Here is a 20,009-nt window from a genome sequence, read left to right as displayed (position 1 = left end):
GAATTTATTTAAACCTCTCAAATCTGCACATAACCGAATTTCCTTACCACCATCCTTTGGTGCCAAAACTACCGGAGCCAACCACTCCGAACTTTCAATTTCTTCAATGACTCCTCTTTCTCTGAGTTTTCTTAACTCACCCTCCAATGGTCCCATCATCATATTTGGAACCTTTCTTACTTTAGCTACAAAAGGTATAGCACCATTCTTCAAAATTATTTTATGTTCAAAGTTCTTTAAAAGTCCAAGACTATTGCTAAAGACGGCAGGAAATCTTTCACAAATATCATGAGGTAACATCTCTCTAGAAAGTAAAATAACTTTTTGCTTGCTATTAGGGTTAAGTGTGATTCCCATGTCCCTCTGATGTCTCCACCCTAGAAGATTATCACCTCTCTTAGCAACATAGACTTTTCCTACAGTCTCACGATCTTCAAATTGAATTCTCTTGACACAATAGCCCAGGACATCAATCTTAACACCACCATAACCTACAGGATTGATGTCTGCCGGTAGTAGTTCCACATTTTCCAACCCAAATATGTCCGACCAGTTCTTGTCACCTATCATTGTATAAGGTGATCCAGAATCTGCCAAAACTATTTTTTTTTTCCTCCAACAGTGATCTCACACACAGGCATCTCAATTGGATCAACATCCACACTTCCATCCTCACGTAAACTGGAAACTATTCTGATCTCATCACCAGTATAATTCACATTTTGTTGTTTCACTGTCCGACATACACGAGCATAGTGACCTTTCTTCCCACATATCTTACAAATTGCAAACCTAGCAAAACAACCTGGGCTATTTGTCCAATGCCCTTCACTCCCACATCTAAAACATTTGGGCACATTAGGTTTGTTATCAGGATGATTGTATACCTTTTTCTTTTCAAATTTTCTTTCAACATCTTTACCAATAGGTGTACCATTTTTCTCAGAACTCCTCTCACCTTGTTTATCAACTCTATTAATTTAATTTACAGAAGACTCAGTAGTTGTGCTCTCCTTATCCACACTATCTTTACATTTTTTATCACGCATCTCACGTACCCACATACTAGTATTTTCCATTCCCTCTACAATAGAGACAGCATCCTTCAAATTCGGGTTTTTACTCAAAAGTTTTTCTTGCACTTTTACATTGTTAATGCATCTCACAATTTGATCTCTGATTAACGAATCCGTAAGATGTTCAAAATCACATGTACGAGCTAACGTTTTAAGTGCCGCTACATAACTACTAATTTTTTCTGATTTGCTTTGAACCCTAGAGAAGAATTTGTGTCTTTCGAAAACCACATTAATATGTGATCCAAAGTGTTTCTCCAGCATTAATACAGACATATCATACACATTGTTAGGTTCACCAGCTTCGTTACCTATATCAATCAAATCAAGACTCTCATAAATACATCTCCCTTCAATGCCCAAGTTGTGTAGAAGAATGGCTTGTTTACGAAAAGCAGAAAATTTCTCTCCACCAATGGCCACCAGGTAAGAATCAAAAATCAGTTTCTATCTTTTCCAAGGCAACCCAGGGTCGCCCTTCTCAGACAAAAAATGAGGTCGTTCCGATGAAGTGGCCATAATGGATTCTGAATAGTTAATATGTAGGAAAATGGAAACTAAACCAAAAGAAAGATAAACAAAAATAATGAATGTCTATCTATATATAAGCCACATAGTCTTTATCCTCAATATCTTCCATTCCTAATAGTGTGTGCATCACTGTGTGCACAAAAGTAAAAAAAAGAAATCCGGTAAATTTACCTCACACCAAGTAATGTTTCTTCACCTCCAGCGTTAATTTACACCAAAACGCTACAAAAACTGCAAAAAACGAGAGAATGAGGAATTAAAATGGCCGCCGCCGTCTGTGCGTCATCACGTTGGAGAGATGAAAAGTAAGCAGACTAGATGTTTTCTCCCAAGATGCACTGGTTCACAGAGACGGTTGATTTACAGATGCGTCATCATTCCTGTTCACCACTCGATAGTGTGCGCATCAGCCGGATCACAGGTCAGTTCCAGAGCTAATAGCATTCAAGTAGTACGCATAAACCTCCAATGAATAAAATGTCTTACTCCATGTCAGATCTCCACTCTCTCGTCTCGTTGTAGAGCACAGTACCTTCACATGCGTTGTATTTTATCATCCGTTTCCAAATTCAATATGTCATGAGGTAATACGGACAATCCTGGAAGGCATGAAATCTGACACTTAGACTTAGATATTCACCGAGGAAGCGTCACCGAGTAACAACATTCAATAGTAGATTTATATGTAGATATGCAACTCCGTTTTTTCTTTTGTCTCGCGTAGGTTCGTTTCCAAATTTCCTTCGTGTAGGGTTGTTACCAGTAAAAATCGTCGCCAATGTTAAGATAATAGAAGACATCCAGCCATGATGATTCTTGAAGGATTTATTTCTCAGTTCAAAAGTACAACCCTCACGAACCTCGACCCGGCATCCAACTGCCAGACCAGGTTCTAACTTCAACCCCCAACCATCCAGAATAGGGAACATTACCTATGTGAAATATGACATAGTTAGAATTCCATTCAACTAGCATTGGCAAAGCCATAACAGTGTTCTCCAGTTTCACCTACTTCCCATCTTCAAGCAGACAGTGGTGGTAACCTGAGTCGATATCAGCCTGCCTGATCCTGTTAAAAGCAGCAAATCCCTCATTACACAAATAATACATTTCCTTCACTATAGAGAAAGAGGGTTGTTAGAAAGGGTAGACGGACCGGGAGGGTCGGCCGGGGTCAGGAGGAGAGGTCTCCGGGGAGAGCCGTCTCCAGCGATCGTACAGACAAGTAACTTCCCCCCCACAGACAGATACCACACACGGATAAGGTTCAGTGTTCTTTATAAGCACTTCTTAAGGTACGGTTGAATGGTACAAGGAGGTCTGGACTCAGGGGTCCCCTCGATTCAAGTCTCTCAAAGCAGGGTAAGGGGTAGCGGGACAGTCTGGTTACCAGTCAGGTAATTCGGATGAGATGATGACTAGCTCACAATCCTCGAGCTCGGTGGTTTAGTTGGTACGGGCCGCGGCAGCGCCAGCAGGTCCCGGTTGAGATGGTCGGTACACGGTCCGCGGCAGCGCCAGCAGGTCCCGGAAAGATGGTCGATGTACGGTCCGCGGCAGCGCCAGCAGGTCCCGGTGAGGATGGTCGTTACAACGGGCCGCGGCAGCGCCAGCAGGTCCCGACGAGGATGGTCGTTACAACGGGCCGCGGCAGCGCCAGCAGGTCCCGACGAGGATGGATGTTGCAGAAGGCCGCGGCAGCGCCAGCAGGCAGGACGATGGTTCACAAGAGCGGGCTACGGCAGCGCCAGTAGTCCGTCAAGGCTGAGTTCTCTCGGTGTCTCTCGACTCCAGGATACAACTGCCTTCCTGCTCCGGAGTTGCCCCAGTTATAGGGCAGGCGCCCTTTGATGTCCGGACCCTCGCACTTGGAGGTCGGAGGGCCCGGGATGAAGGTGCCCAGACACCCAGCAGGGGGTGGAGCCAGCGCCTGGGGGAGCTGGAGGCGATCGGCACCTGGCGGGGGAAGAGCTCTTGGCACTTCGTTCTCCCATTGACCTGCCAAGTGGTCCGCTCACCTCCTGGGTGGAGGGTGGTGCCGGGATGTCGGGGCCGGCCAGGCCCGGGGTTAGGGTCGGGCCGAGGCCACGCGGCCTCGTGGTGCAGGGCCCAAGATGGCGGCTTGAACCGGCCGGGGGAGCCGGTGGGGCTGGGCCCCGTGATGAGTAGAGGTCCGAGGGCAGAAGATCCGTCGGGAGACGGGGTACAGGTGCTTTTCGTGGGTTATGCCTGGTGGGCCGGAGCTCAGGCCCTGTCGTGCGGGGAGGGAGCAAGCCCTTCGTGTGGCCTGTCCAACATGCGTCCCCCCCAGCTGAAGGCGGGGAGAGTCACCCATCTCCTTGGGGACTCTCTTCGTCGAGGCGGAAAAAGCGGGACAGGCCATCCGCGTTGGCGTGGTCTTGGCCTGGTCGGTGCTCCACAGTGAAGTCCATTCCCTGCAGGGAAATGGACCAGCGCAAGAGTTTTGGGTTCTCCCCCCGCATCTGCATCAGCCACTGCAGGGGTCGATGGTCGGTTTGTACCCGGAAGTGGGTACCGAAGAGATAGGGCCGGAGCTTTTTGAGGGCCCACACCACTGCGAAGGCCTCCCTCTCGATGGTGCTCCAGCGCTGTTCTCGGGCCAGGAGACGTCGACTGATGAAGGCCACCGGCTGGTCATGACCTTCGGGGTTTAACTGAGAAAGGACGGCTCCGATGCCGTGGTCGGAGGCGTCGGTCTGTACCACGAATTCCCGACTGTAATCGGGGGCCTGGAGCACAGGGGCGGTGCACAGGGCGGCCTTCAGCTTCTCGAAGGCCGCTTGACAATCGGGGGTCCAGTTAATCCGCTTCGGCTGGTTCTTGGACGTGAGACCCGTGAGGGGCCCCACGATGCTGCCGTAGTCCTTCACGAACCGCCGGTAGTAGCCGGTGAGCCCCAAGAAGGCTCGGACCTCGGTCTGGGTGACGGGGGGCTGCCAGGACTGGATGGCAGCAATCTTAAGTTGTAGCGGGGCCACCAGCCCGCTTCCCACTTGGTGCCCAAGGTAGGTCACAGACCCTTGGCCAATTTGGCACTTGCCGGCCTTAATTGTGAGGCCGGCCCGCTGGAGGGCCTGTAGGACCTCTTGGAGGTGACGGAGGTGGTCGGGCCAGTGGCGGCTGCTGTATACGGCGATATCGTCCAGGTAGGCAGCGCTGAACTCTTCGAGCCCCGCCAGGACCTGGTTCACGAGGCGTTGAAACGTGGCGGGGGCATTCTTCATGCCGAAGGGCATGACCTTGAATTGGTAGTGGCCATCGGGGGTAGAGAAGGCTGACCGTTCCTGAGCCCTGGGTGTGAGGCCGATCTGCCAGTAGCCCGCTGTTAGGTCGAAGATACTAAGGTAGCGGGCGGCCCCCAGCCGGTCGATCAGCTCGTCTGCTCGGGGAATCGGATGAGCGTCGGTCCGGGTGACAGCGTTCAAGCCCCGGTAGTCGACGCAGAATCTCAGTTCAGGTGCGGTGCCGGGGGCAGCGGCTTTGGGAACCAATACAACCGGACTGGCCCAGGGACTGTCCGAGGGCTCGATGACCCCGATTGTGAGCATCTTGGCCACTTCCTCCTGTATGCAGGCCCGTACCCGATCTGGTACGCGGTAGGCCCGGTGTCGGACAGGGGGACTGTCCCCGGTGTCCACGTCGTGCAAACACCAAGGGGTGACCCCGGGGGTGAGGGAGAACAGGGTAGCGAACTGCAGCAGGAGGTTCCGGCAGCCCTGGCGTTGCTCCACAGTGAGGGCGTCAGAGAGCCGGACCCCGTCCACGGAGCCGTCATTCTCCTGAGTCTTCAGAAGATCCGGGAGGGGTTCGGAGTCTTCCTCGGCCCCACTGTCCGTAGCCATCAGGAGGCTGAGTTCTGAGCGCACAAAGTGTGGTTTGAGTCGGTTGGTGTGGAGGACCCGAAGGGGGTTCCGGGAGGTCCCCAGGTCGATGAGGTAAGTGACGGGGCTTTTGCGCTCGACCACTTTGAAGGGCCCGTCCACTTATCTTGCAAGGCACATGGTTCGGTGGGGGACATCACCCATACTTGTTGTCCAGGCTCGAACTCAACGGAGGAGGCATTGTGATCATACCACCTCTTCATGTCCTCCTGGCTGGCCTCGAGGTTCGCCTTGGCCATCTCTCTGAAGCGCCGGGTCTGATTGCGTAGGGCCAGGATGTATTTGAAGACGTCTGGAGGGGTCTTTAGGGGGGCCATCTCCCAACCTTCTTTTACTAGGCTGAGGGGCCCTCGCACAGGGTGCCCGTACAGGAGTTCGAAAGGGCTAAAACCGAGGGACTTCTGGGGAACTTCTCGGTAGGCGAAGAGGAGGCACGGGAGTAGTACATCCCACTGGCGACGGAGGGGCTCTTCCAATCCCCCAATCATCCCCTTGAGAGTGCGGTTAAAACGCTCCACTAGTCCGTTCCCTTGGGGGTGATAGGGGGTCGTGAATCTGTAGGTGACCCCGCATTGTTGCCAGAGGGACTTCATGTATTTGGATATAAAGTTCGTGCCTCGGTCGCTGACGACTTCTCGGGGGAAGCCTACCCGGGAGAAGATCCCCATTAGGGCCCGGCCAACCACCGGAGCTGTCACGGTCCGTAGGGGCACCGCCTCGGGGTAGCGGGTGGCATGGTCCACCAGTACTAAGATGAACCTGTGTCCTTGTGCCGTGCGGGGGTCCAGAGGCCCCACAATGTCTATCCCCACCCTCTCGAACGGGGTGGTGACCACAGGGAAGGGTTGCAGAGGGGCTTTCAGCTTCCGACCACTCTTCCCGCTGGCTTGGCATGTGGGGCAAGATCGGCAGTGGTTCAGGACGTCGTTCCTCATTTTCGGCCAGAAAAAGTGGGTCACTAGGCGGCTGTACGTTTTGTCCTGGCCCAGGTGTCCAGCCAGGGGGACATCGTGGGCCAGGTTGAGCAGAAAGTCTCTGAAGCGGAGAGGTACCACCAGTACTCGACCGGCCCCCAGCTCGGCGATTCTTTGCTCGCTGTATAGCAGGTCGTTATCCCAGTAGACCCAGTGAGTTCCGGTGGAGTCCCCTGCGTTCTGGGCGCTGGCTTGTTGGCGGAGTCCCTCGAGGGAGGGACAGGTCTTTTGTTCCTGGCGGAACTGTTCTTGGGTGGGCCCCCCTTCTTGACGCCACTGAGCCAGGTCAGGAAGGTCCTGGGGTTGCGCGTCCCCTTCGGTCGTCGGGTCTGGGAGGCTGGCCTCGTCGTTGTCTTCTACTGGGGCGACCGGGGGCGGAGGTGCTGGCCATTCCGGTTCTTCTGATCGGGGGACGGCACGGGCGGCCATGGACCGGGTGGTTATGCAGGCCCAGTCCGGGAGGCCCAGCATCCCCAGGTGCTCTCTTCTCTCAACGGTGGCCCACGGGGAACTCTCGAGGTCATTCCCCAGGAGGCAGTCCACGGGGGCATCGTCCCGGACCGTCACCTTCAACAGGCCGGAGACCCCTCCCCATTCGAATGGGACGCAGGCCATTTGACACATACTCTCAGAGTTGTCTGCCGAGCGGACTGGGCAGAGAATGTTCGGCAGGATCTGCTCGGGCTTCACCAGGTGACAGCGGACGGCCGTCACACTGGCGCCTGTGTCACGCAAGGCCTCGGCTCGCTGTCCATTAATGGTCACCCACTGACCGTATTTCCTGGTGTTAGCGGGTAGGGGAGCCCGCGGGACCATGTCTCTTCCCCCTAAGCACGCCAGGACCATGGCGGCCGGTTCCCACTCTTGCTGGGCCGGCTCATACTCTTCTGGTTCCTCCGATAATCGCTCTTCCCCCAGGGCGGCGGCAGCTACCTGGCGGGGCTTGGGTGTTTGGTTCTGCGGGCAGCTCGGGTCATTGGCGTAGTGGCCGACTCGCTGGCATCGGTGGCACGTGACGTTGGCTCGGACCCCAGGACGCCACGGGGGGTTGCCCCGGCCGGCCGGAGGCGGGGTGCTGGCCATGGGTGTTGCTGGCAAGGCGTCTCTCCCTCGCCCCTGGCCCCCTCCTCCTCCCCGAGGACGGTGCTGGCCTTGGTTGCTTCTGTTCTGTTCGTGTGGCCCCCTCCGGCCCACTCGGGTGCTTTCCCATCGGTCAGCTTCGGCGGCGAGCTGCCGGGGGTCAGTCAGCTTACTGTCGAGGAGGTGCTGCCTGAGCTCGACGAAACAGTTGTTCGACAGGTGCTCCCATACCATAAGGTTAAAGAGTTGTTCGTAGGTGGTGACATGGCTCCCCTTGATCCAACCCTCGAAGGCACGGCTGAAATAGTTCACGTATTCTACCCAAGTTGTACCTGGGATCCGGGTGCAATCTCTGAACCTCTGGCGGTACATCTCGGGTGTGAGGCCGTAGCGGGTGAGGAGGGCAGCCTTCATGTGGTCGTAGGACGACATTTGGTGATCTGGGAGCTGCAATAGGGCATCGCGGCCTTCGTTGACGAACCTCCCCCATAGTCCGGCTCCCCAATCACTCCGGTCGATCCGGTGGGAGGTCATGGCGATCTCGTAGGCTTTAAACCACTGTTGTATGTCGTCTTCTCGGACATACTCGCGGACAACATCCTTGGGGATGTGGACTTTTTTCTCGATTGGCCCCGGGGTGTGTGGTCGCTCAGGCACCCCCAGTTCTTTATTCTGTTTCCGAAGTTCTATCTCCGCTAGTTGGCGCTCGTGCTCGAGCGTTATTTTTTTCTCCTCCAGCTCTCTCTGTCTCTGCTTCTCTTCTCGTTCCTCTCGGAGCCGCATATGCTCGAGGTTGAGTTTCTGTTCAGCTAACTTGAGTTCCCCATCCATCTTGAGTCGTGCCATTTCCAACTCGTGCAATCGGGTTCTTTCTCTTTCTCGGATCTCCTCCTGCGAGAGGCCCGTTCCCCGCTCCTCGGGAGCCGTGGCGTTCCCCTCTGGTGTGATGCTGCTTTGGTCGGAGGGTCCGGCGACCCTAGTTTCTGTCCACGACTCTAGGGCGTGCTTTAGATCATCCTTGGTACTCAGGCCGGTGGTAGCAATGCCAAGTTCTATGCAGAATTGTCTCAGTTCGCGGTGGTTGTATTCTTCTAATTTATCCATTTGGAATTTCTCGGTGGAGCTGCTATCTTTGGCTGACATCGTGTTTTTGTCGTGGGGTGAGCTACTCTCTGTACGATTACGCGTTGATTCGGATCGCGCCGCTGGCCACCAATGTTAGAAAGGGTAGACGGACCGGGAGGGTCGGCCGGGGTCAGGAGGAGAGGTCTCCGGGGAGAGCCGTCTCCAGCGATCGTACAGACAAGTAACTTCCCCCCCACAGACAGATACCACACACGGATAAGGTTCAGTGTTCTTTATAAGCACTTCTTAAGGTACGGTTGAATGGTACAAGGAGGTCTGGACTCAGGGGTCCCCTCGATTCAAGTCTCTCAAAGCAGGGTAAGGGGTAGCGGGACAGTCTGGTTACCAGTCAGGTAATTCGGATGAGATGATGACTAGCTCACAATCCTCGAGCTCGGTGGTTTAGTTGGTACGGGCCGCGGCAGCGCCAGCAGGTCCCGGTTGAGATGGTCGGTACACGGTCCGCGGCAGCGCCAGCAGGTCCCGGAAAGATGGTCGATGTACGGTCCGCGGCAGCGCCAGCAGGTCCCGGTGAGGATGGTCGTTACAACGGGCCGCGGCAGCGCCAGCAGGTCCCGACGAGGATGGTCGTTACAACGGGCCGCGGCAGCGCCAGCAGGTCCCGACGAGGATGGATGTTGCAGAAGGCCGCGGCAGCGCCAGCAGGCAGGACGATGGTTCACAAGAGCGGGCTACGGCAGCGCCAGTAGTCCGTCAAGGCTGAGTTCTCTCGGTGTCTCTCGACTCCAGGATACAACTGCCTTCCTGCTCCGGAGTTGCCCCAGTTATAGGGCAGGCGCCCTTTGATGTCCGGACCCTCGCACTTGGAGGTCGGAGGGCCCGGGATGAAGGTGCCCAGACACCCAGCAGGGGGTGGAGCCAGCGCCTGGGGGAGCTGGAGGCGATCGGCACCTGGCGGGGGAAGAGCTCTTGGCACTTCGTTCTCCCATTGACCTGCCAAGTGGTCCGCTCACCTCCTGGGTGGAGGGTGGTGCCGGGATGTCGGGGCCGGCCAGGCCCGGGGTTAGGGTCGGGCCGAGGCCACGCGGCCTCGTGGTGCAGGGCCCAAGATGGCGGCTTGAACCGGCCGGGGGAGCCGGTGGGGCTGGGCCCCGTGATGAGTAGAGGTCCGAGGGCAGAAGATCCGTCGGGAGACGGGGTACAGGTGCTTTTCGTGGGTTATGCCTGGTGGGCCGGAGCTCAGGCCCTGTCGTGCGGGGAGGGAGCAAGCCCTTCGTGTGGCCTGTCCAACAAGGGTCTTGTGTCCTTAATGTTCTTGAATGAAGAGAGATTCGTGACCTATGGAAGACTCACACAGATGTCAGATGATGCGGATGGGTCTTCTTCACTCATACTTTGAATGCTCATATGTAACATTTAAAGATGAAAAATAAATGAAAATTGAATTTATAAAGCGCACTACTAGCCTGAGGTGTCTAGGCTCTATAACTCTGGAGATAGGGCGCAATCCAACAGAAGTTTGATAATGCTATTAACTTAATTTAACTGTTAAAAAGCCATGTTTTAAGAGCTTTCCGGAAGGCGAGCAGGTCAGTTTTTACTTTAAGATGAAGAGGCATTGAGTTCCAAAGCCTGGCAGTGCAAGTGATGAAGCTCCCGCCCACCAGTTAGATCTTTTAAATTTGGAAACGCTTAGGTTGTGAGCTGATGATGATTTAAGTGATCTGCTGGGAACATACCATTGGAAGCGTTGTTTTAGATACTGGGGATCCTACATTATGCACTGCCTTAAAGGCAGTGCAGAGGGCCTTAAAGTCTTTGTGATTTGTAATGGGCAGCCAGTGCAAAGGAACCATGCCTTGAGAGATAGATTGGAGTTTGTGGGTTTCCATAAGGAGTTGATATGTTCGACTTGTTGGTGTGTGTTTTATGAAAGCAAATGCTTACAATGGGGCTGATACAATTTTCTAATTTTCTAACAACTAAACATCTGCTTCCTGCAGAGTATTGCTGGTATGCAGTATAAAAAGCATTGACAAAGCTAATAGGTTCCACCTATGCGAGAGCTATTGGCTTTGCCAGTGTCTTTTAGCCATGTAGTAGGCAGCGTGGAGTGGAGTAGAGTGGAATGGAGCGGCATGCCATAGAGTGGTGTGGAGTGGCACAGAGTGCAGTAGAGTGGCTTGGAGTTGCACAGAGTTGCTTGGAGTGACGTAGAGTGGCAGAGAGTGGAGTGGCGTAGAGTAGAAGTGTGTACAGTAGAGTAGTGCAGAGTGCAGTGGCGTAGAGTGGTGGAGTGGCGTACAGCGGAGTGGCATAGAGTGGAGTAGAGTATAGTGGTGCAGAGTGCAGTGGCATAGAGTGGACTAGTATTCAATAGTGGGTAGACTAGAGTGGCGTAGAGTGGAGTGGCGTGAAGTGGAGTGTCATTTTTTTTTTTATACAGATTTATATAGCGCAAACTCGACCCGAAGGTATTGGAGTGCTTTACATGAACACTGGTTACGTTACACAAGGACACATTCAGGCACAGGGAGATTAAGTGATTTGCTCAGAATCACAGGATTTGGACTCGACCCAGAGTCTCGAACCCTGGTTTCCAGCACCAAAGTCGGCAATCTAGCCGTCAGACCACATCCTCTCTTGGAGTAGTGTGTTGTGGAGTGGCATAGAGTGAAGATCAGGCGTAGAGTGCAGTGGAGTAGAACGGCTTAGAGTGGTGTAGAGTAGAGTGGTGTAGAGTAGAGTGGCATTTCATGGAGTGAAATGGGGTAGTGTGGCATAGAGTGGCACTGCGTGGAGTGGCATAGAGTAGAGTGTGAGAGTGGTGAAGAGTAGAGTGGCGAAGAGTGGACTGGTGTAAAGTGCAGTGGCGTAGAGTGATGCAGAGTAGAGTAGCATATAGTGCACTGGGGTAACGTTGTGCAGAGTAAGTAGAGTGGCGTAGAGTGGTGTAGAGTGCATTGGTATAGAGTAGAGTAGTATACAATGCAGTGGCATAGATTAGAGTAATGCAAAGTAGAGTAGAGTGGTGTAGAGTGCAGTGGCACAGAGGAGAGCGTGATTTTGTAGAGTGCAGGGGTGTAGAGTAGAGTGGAGTAGAGTAGAGTGGCATAGAGTAAAGTGGCGTAGAGTAGAGCTTCATAGAGTGGAGTCGGGTAGAGTGCAGAGGCATAGAGTGCAGTAGTGCAGAGTAGAGTAGAGTGGCGTAGATTGCAGTGGTGCAGAGTAAAGTGCAGTGGCTTAGAGTGGTGCAGAGTAGAGTTCAGTGGCATACGGTAGAACGGTGCAGAGTAGAGATGAGCGGTATAGAGTGGTGCAGAGTAGAGTGCAGTGGCATAAAGTGCAGTGACGTAGAGTAGTTCAGAGTAGAGTGGCATAGAGTTCAGTGGCGCAGAGTAGAGTGGTGCAGAATAGAGTGCTGTGATGTAGAGTGGTGCAGAGTGCAATGCCATAGAGTAGAGTGGGGTAGAGTGCAGAGTAGAGTGCCGTAAAGTGCAGTGGTGTTGAGTGCAGTGGCGTAGAGTAGAGTGTAATGGCGTACAGTGAAGGGGGATAGAGTGCAGAGGTGTAGAGTGCAATGGCATAGCGTGCAGTGGCATAGTGTAGAGTGGTGCAGAGGAGAGTGTCATAGAGTGCAGTGGCATAAAGTGGCATGAAGTGGTGCAGACAAGAGTTGCATAGAGTAGAGTGTAATACAGTACAGTGGAATAAAGTGCAATGGCGGAGAGTGCAGTGGTGTAGAGTGGTGCAGAGTAGAGTTCAGAGAGGCTGTGTGCAGTGACCTAGAGTGCCGTGGCGTGGAGTGGTGCAGAGATGAGGAGAGTGGCATAAAGTGCAGTTGCGTAGAGTGATGTAGAGTAGAGTGGCGTAGAGTGGACTGGTGTAGAGTGCAGTGGTGCAGAGTAGAGTGTCATAGAGTGTAGTGGCATAAAGTGGCATGAAATGGTGCAGAACAGGTCAGTGTACAGAACTGGACCCTCAGTTAAGACAATCCCACAAAATGTTGCCTCATGAAATCCTGAAACAATATGAGAATGGTTCTTACCCCTGAATTCTCCACGGACCCAACTGTGAGCTGCAACCCTCCGTGAGCTGGGAAACCCAATATGAGGTCTTCAGCTTTTAAAGCTTGGCATAGGCCACCTAGGCGATTCCTGTGTCTCAGACCACTTAACCCAGTGAAATAACCCTCCTTGTACCCTCATGTCTCTTTCATCTTAGTGTAACCCTTGTGCGTGTACAAATTCCATTGTATACCATGGGGCACATGTCATACTAGAAGTAATGCTGGTACACTTATTTTGTTGGTGTTTAGTCCGAACCACCTTTACTGCAGCAGTGGACTCTTCAGCAGATAGGAGTTGCATGTCTCAGTGTCTACACTTTCTTTGTCGGTATGAGAAACGTCTTAGTGTCTGCTCTTGTGCAGAAGTCTGGCTAGCACCACACCTGTGATGTCATCAACAGAATGTTCGTGTAGACTTGAAGAGAATGAGAGACAATTGGGAGTAGGAGGCTGAAGAGGTAGGAGTAAGTCAAAAAGTAGAAAAGGCGCTGAGGCCAAGATCCAAAGGTTTACATGCATCCTGAAATAAGCCTTCATATAGCTAGCTTCTGGGGTAATATATATTTGTGAATTACTCGGGGCTTCTCTCTGAGTTATCCTGGAAGACGTCAAATGTTCCAGAAACTGTAGGTGTATTTTAGTGACCAACCTCCCTTGTCTGTAGGGGAGCTGCATTTGAGAGGGAGACCCTGAGATAACTACTATTTCAGGAATACTGTCAGGATTCCAACTACTGAGCAGGAATGAGGTAACTCAGTTATTGTTTTGAATTGCCTACAGTAATCTCAAGGAATTACTAGCAGTGGCTGAAATAATTGTGCTGGATAGGTTAAAGGAAATGGAAGCAAGGACTCCAGTAGGCCTCTTGTTAATAAATTCACGTGTGGATTCACCACAGGAACAGAAAAGTGACTATGATTTACAATTGAAGAGGTTTAGATTACCAAGTTCAAGGAAAGGAAACATTTTACTGCAAAGTCCTGTGCTTAGAATAAACGAAAAAGAATTCGTAGGCATTCATCGAGCTAGAGAGGACAAGTGCTAAGTGTCTTAAAGTAGCACATAAGAGGAAGGCATGGGGAGGGGTAAACACACTGGGTCCACAAGAGTCTTTGACCTTTGTGTTATAGTCTTAATAAAGTGACAGCCTATATCTCCCCTTTTGATCAGTATGATCACCTTATGACAGGACCACCACTTTTGTGGAGATGGCTACCAATTATGTCATGGATAGTGACCCAAATGGCCCACACTATGGTAAGAATGCCACGTGTGGCAACTTTATGACAGGACCACCATTATGCATGAGATCACTATCTTTCTGTAAGCTGAGTGAGACTGTCTCAGACCTTCATCATCCTTTCAACATCAGCAGTCACAAATGCTCACACACCACATATCCACACAAGGCAAAGCTGATGTCACACCCTTATGTGCATGCACACATATACACATGTATGCACACATGCTTCCCATACTTACATACTCTGTTTGCTTCAACTTCACAAGAATGCCCTACTGTGTGGTTATCAGCGGGCCCAGCGGAGTGTCAGGGGGCTGTGCTTAGCCATATAGCATGCCACTAAGTATCCCTGTGTCCATGTGCTGTAGGGTACAGCTGTCTCCCACCTGAGCCCTTTTGTCATGTTTGTCCAAGGAGGAATAAGATGAGATCTTGGTGGGCGGATTGTCTTGGCCAAGGGCTTAGATGATGGAAGTGAGAGTCTATCAGTAACAGGATAATGTTCCATGCATAGGTCCCCTCAATATTGTGAGTGACTTTGCACTTGGGCTTTAAGGTGCTGGCGATGAGGCTGCGGGTTGAATGTTTAAAGGTGCCAAAGGGGTAGAAGGTCTAGAATTTTGAACACAGGATTTCATTGGTTAGGGGCAATGTCTGTGTCAGGAGGCAAGGTCAGTGTATGTGCTTTTATGAGTTTGGAGCAGATTTGTTTTTTTACTGATTATTAGAATTGAGACTGGGGGGTAGGGAGTTTGAAGTGGGGCAGTGACTACCCTCTAAGTGAAGGTGTGGTTTGACAGAGAGCCTGTGACGTAAGAAGGCTGTGTATGCGGCTATTTATGCGTAAGGGGGTTGCTCGCCTAGGATCTCCTGCTGATGGTTTTTGGTCTTGAGTGTGAAGTTACTAAGTGTCAGGAGTGCAGTAGTGGTGCACATGTACTTTAGAAGGATGTTAATTTAAACTATGAACGTGTACATTGAAATAGAGGAGAACGATGTTGAGTTAAACATGGCAGTGGAAGATGAAGGTAAGCACTCGCAGGAGGACTGAACGTTTTGGGTGCAATCAGATGCAGTGTGGTACTTATATGTTGGTTACTGCGCAGTAGAAGCGCACTCTAGCACGGTTAGCAGTGTGGCTTGCATCATTGAGACCCGCTCTTCAATTTTACCTGATCACCGAGAAACTAAAAGAAAAAAAACATCAATCAAACTGAGTCTTATATGACAGCGAGCATTTGCACAGCTGTGTTCTGTGCAGGGAGCATAGAGCATCCATCCAGCCGTGCCTTGTATCACTGGCATCTCTTCATTTTGCACCCTTTATCCCTGAGAGTCTACTCTATTGTGCCCTATATCACTGAAAGTGCCTGTCCATTTGTGCTCTCTGTCACTGAACATCTGTCCAGCTGTATCTGGCATCACTGAGTATGTGCCCTGCTGTACCTCGTGTCACTCAGATCATTGGTCTAACTGTGCCTTGTGCCACTGTAGATCATCTGACCACCTATGCCCTTTGTCATAGAGTGCTTCTTTCCAGCTGTGCTCTTGCTTGATTTATTTACCCATCCTCCCTTATCAAACCTGTGCCTTTCAAGATTTCTCATCCCTGACCTCTCATCCCTCTTTTTCCCTCAGCCTCTGTCCTTTGGGCGTCCTTTACATCTGCCCATTGGACTTCCTCGACCTCTGTGCTCTGGACTTCTTTGAACTCTCTTCCTTGGGACTCCTTTGACCTGTTGCCTCTTCGTCCCTCCCTTAGATCTGGACCGCCTTCTGTCTGACCTGCACGCCTTCCTGCTGGTGTTGGACCAGGAGAAGCTGAGTTTGGAGGCACGGATGAAGAAGGAAAGCATGGCTGAGCTTCTGGGCCGGTTACAAGATTCACCAGGTACGTGCCAGGTGTCAGGCCTTTCCTAGATCGTTGAAGTGGGAAGGACCTTTCAGCAGGAGGAAAATGTGAGCGAAAAAGGGGGTTAAAATGTGAGTGGAAAGGCGCGTTTTAACTGGGTGCATCTCTGCACCCCGTAAAACCTGTAATTGTGTGGGTAGTAATTCAGCAGAACACTTGCAGAATTACCACTCCATACTACTCGAAATGAGGGCTATAGGGCTAGACCTTTGACTAACCACCAACCTATTTGAGTACGTGGAGATGAGGGATACATGACGTGCCACAGACTTCAATAGGATGTGTTGCTCTTGTTAGTGTCTTCAGATTCATTGATGGTACCCCAGTGGCGGTTGGTGACCCACAAAAATGGTGAGTCGATATAAATACAATTAAAAACATACAAACAAACATAAACATTCAAAAATGAAAAAAGGTTTCACTTACCTTAGCCTGCAGCACGTCCTTGGTGTTGACCAGTCCCCGGCTTCAGACTCCTCCGAGCACGATGTCCCACAGCTCCCACAAGTCCTTATCCAATCCAGACACTTCTCTCATGCTGCATAAGTGAAGCGTCTGGATTGGCTAAGGCAGACTGCCTCAGCACTCCGCTGAGCACTGAAGGACTGTGCCTGCTCTCCAACCCTGTTGAAGAGTTTGAGTTGCGCAAGTCGGTTTGGCCGTAGCAAGGTAGCCGGCCAAACCGACATGCGCAATTCATACTGAAGGAGCCACTCGTCATTGCTGCCAATCAGCAGCAATGACTCACTTGCTCTGCCCTGCCTGCGCCGTTCGGAAGAAAGCCGTAAAAATAAAATGGTAATAAAATCCTTTTATTATCATTTTATTTTTCCAGCTTTCTGGGCAGCAGTGGGGGGAGGGGAGCGCTCCTCCGCTCTCATGGAGGAACCGCTGCTGCAGGGACATCTTAAGGATTTTGGGGGCCCTGGGCCAAACATATTTTGGGGGCCCCTGTTCAGAACAGCTTTGAATTTATGATCCAATTAGGTCCCTGACAGTGCAAAGGAACACTTGTCCAAATTCTAAGGGCCTTATTTATGAGACCTTGCTTCACTTTTATGCAGCTGGTGCGTCACTTTTTGTGACGCACCGGCAGCGTAAAAAATGTGCCATGTTGCACCCTATTTACAAAGTGATGCATCTAGGCAGATGCGTCACTTTGTAAACCCCTGCACAACATTATACCTGCGTCAGGTATAATGTATGCAGGGTGGGTGTTCCCCCGCAAAAGACTCGTAGAAGTGGCGCATTGAAATCTATGAGAACTCAGTGCGCCACTTCTAGGATGTCAGTATCCTACACTTGCCTCACAGCAGGCGTAAGACTGATGCAGGCCCTTTCACATGGGGCTTGACCCATGTGAAAGGACACATTGCTGGAGTTGCGTCTATTTTCAGACACACCCCAGCAATGCATCACTTTTGCGCCTACAGATACTTCAGAAATACTGACGTACATGTGACTCCTTGCGACATGATGCATCATACAGTAAATATGATGCATCCATCATGTCTCAAGGAGGGCACACTTAGAAGTGACGCATCCCTGTTTTCACACAGCGATGTGTCACCTCTCAAAAAAAATGCCCTAAATGTGTTTACATCTAATATTCAGGGATAGGTATGTGTGTTTTCAATATTGTAACACAGCAGCAGCTCACCAATATTACTGCAAATAATCGCTGTGACGCCCTCACATTTCGTATATGTGAGGCCTTGTTTTGATCTAAAAGAAACTCGTTTTATGTACATTGCATGAAACATAAACACAACATTTCTCTGCAAAATGGCTGTACTAGACTCTCACACATCAGATGCATAAAAAATAAATTAAAGGAAAACAGTATTTAAAACAATCTGTTTAAGAAATATTCAAGGTCATTAGGGCAAAATTCTGGAGAACAGAGCTGACTCTGTCTTGGGGCCCCCTGAAAGACTGGGGCCCTGGGCCACTGCCCACTTTGCCCATGCATTAAAACGACACCCTCACTGATGTCATCTGGCTTTAGGTTACCAGTGCATATGCTGTTCCCTGTAGTCTTGCAGTCGATGACCCTAACTGTGGGCACAGGCGCCTGGTTATAGGGGATCTCTGAGCTTAGGCCTCACAAATAACTCATGTAATGGAGTCCCAGAGACCAGCCAGGACCTTTGCATTGTTTATCCTGGTCAGACCTGGCTGAGCGACAAAGCACTGGAAGCAAAGGAAGGGATGAGGGAACGTCTCCTGCTCGCTGCATTGCAGTGTCTCTTTTCTGTAAACCTGATGTTAAGGGTGAGTAGCATATCTAAAGGGTGCTGCAGGGAGGTGTAGATACACATAAAGCTGCATTTGCAAGCCACCTCACTTTAGAGAGCGTTATTACTAAAGCATTACCCAATTACAGGTAGAATATTTGTATTACACATTGAAAAACAAACCATTTCAATTTAACCACTAGATTTACAGCCTCTTAAAAATCTTTTCATTTGGAATCATTTATTTGGTAAAATACCCCTAAATATGTGTGTAAGTTACATGTTATTTACAAGTTACTCTACATCTAGATGTTCTTTCCACAGTTTTATTTGTGATATTAGTTTTTTTTGGATAACTCATGTTCAGTCAAGAGACTGTTCCAAGGTTCTAATCAAAACATAACATGATCCAAACCTCTGAGATCCGAGCATGTAAAACTGCACTCGTGTCCCATGGCATCCTCTCCATAAAGTATCATAAATAGGTGCATCTGACATGACACGTCATCGCTGACAATAACCTGTTGAGTTTCGACTATAAAGGATGTCAGCACTGCTGGGCTTCCTTCCTAAAGCAAACTTTGCATTTCTTTCTACTTTAGTGCATGTCAGACATTGTTGAATGATTATAGATGCATGCTTTATGTTTTTTAAATGTATGCTAGTATTGCCGCGAACATTTGCTGGTTTGCAATGACAGATAGATGAACTGGAACATGAAAAACCAACATTGTAGATCATATATTTTATTTGACTGCATTGTGGTTTGTGCCTTAGTTACTACATAGGAAGCATGATATGGTTGCGCAGACCTTCCAATGAAGAAGTCACATTTCTTTCTTTATTAATTAGACCACCACTTATTTTTTTTAGGACTTGTTTCCTGCTTTCTTGTATCAAGGGGGTGAAGCTTGGGGTCTAGTGCGGATTGGTTGGAACTGTGCAAAAGTATTAAACAATTGACTTATCATAAGGCTTAGAGTCTGAGACAAATGTTGGTTCACTGGTCCTTTCCGTTAACCATCGGGCACCTGAATGCAAGCATCCAGAGGGTTACAAGTGGCATTTAGCTTCCATAAACCTGCCCCTATGACTGGGGACTTGGGCACACCAACAATTTTGTGAATCTGGATCTTGGTCCCAAAGAGAGCATAATGGTTCTCCTCAATGTCCCAGGTGTAGGGAACACAAGTCGGGGTAATCGCCTATTGGGACAGACGTCTTCGGCATTGGTTTTGTCTATTTTTCCCACCCTGTCTTCCCTATTGGTTCTAACCTTCTTTATCTTTCCTCGTCAATAATCTGAAAGCCTATTCGGTGTTCGCCTCCTGAACGAAAAACATACAATGGCAGAGCCAAATCTTACCACATCCATAATTGGCAAAGCCATGGGGTGGCTGGTGGTAGTGGAAACGGATTGTGGTTCAGGAGGACAGGCCTTAAATCCATACATCTTTAAAGGAGGCTGCCTACCTGCTCTCCTCTGGGAACATTTGACCAATATCTTGCACCTGGAGACCTTTCCTTTACTTACGTGCAGGATATTCATGTCTGTGCGTGTGTGTGCGTTCTTGGTGTTTACATGACATGGAAACGATGTGAAGGACAGAGAGTACCCATTTGAGGCACAAGATGGGTGGCTTCCTGCCGGCTGTCCTTTACCTATAAAAGTTTGTTAGTCTGCAAGTCTTTTTGTTTAGGCTTCTCTCACCTCAATCTGTCCTTGGTTGCTGCCCGTGGTCTTGCAATTCAACCTTTGTTGCTGGACCAGTTTGGCTCTAATATTACAAAATGATTTTCATCTGTACAAGCTCGCTGGCAGATTTCAGAAAGAGAATCAAGACCTGGCTCTTCAATGGAGACACAGCGCCCAGATACCCCTAGGGGTGGCAGAATTGC

General features: G+C 50.4%; 1 protein-coding gene across 1 annotated transcript in view; it reads left to right on the top strand.

The window, feature by feature from the left end:
- Positions 1 to 20,009, top strand: part of LOC146785126 (actin filament-associated protein 1-like 2) — a 231,520-nt gene that overhangs the window by 46,613 nt on the left and 164,898 nt on the right. The window contains exon 2 of the mRNA XM_085633831.1: positions 15,724 to 15,852. Within this exon, the coding sequence (XP_085489957.1) occupies positions 15,724 to 15,852 (129 nt within the window). The remainder of the gene's footprint in view (positions 1 to 15,723; positions 15,853 to 20,009) is intronic.

The sequence above is a fragment of the Triturus cristatus genome, chromosome 11 (genome assembly GCF_964204655.1).
Source record: "Triturus cristatus chromosome 11, aTriCri1.1, whole genome shotgun sequence".
NCBI classification, from domain to species: Eukaryota; Metazoa; Chordata; class Amphibia; order Caudata; family Salamandridae; genus Triturus; species Triturus cristatus.
This window is presented reverse-complemented; position numbering and strand designations above follow the sequence as displayed.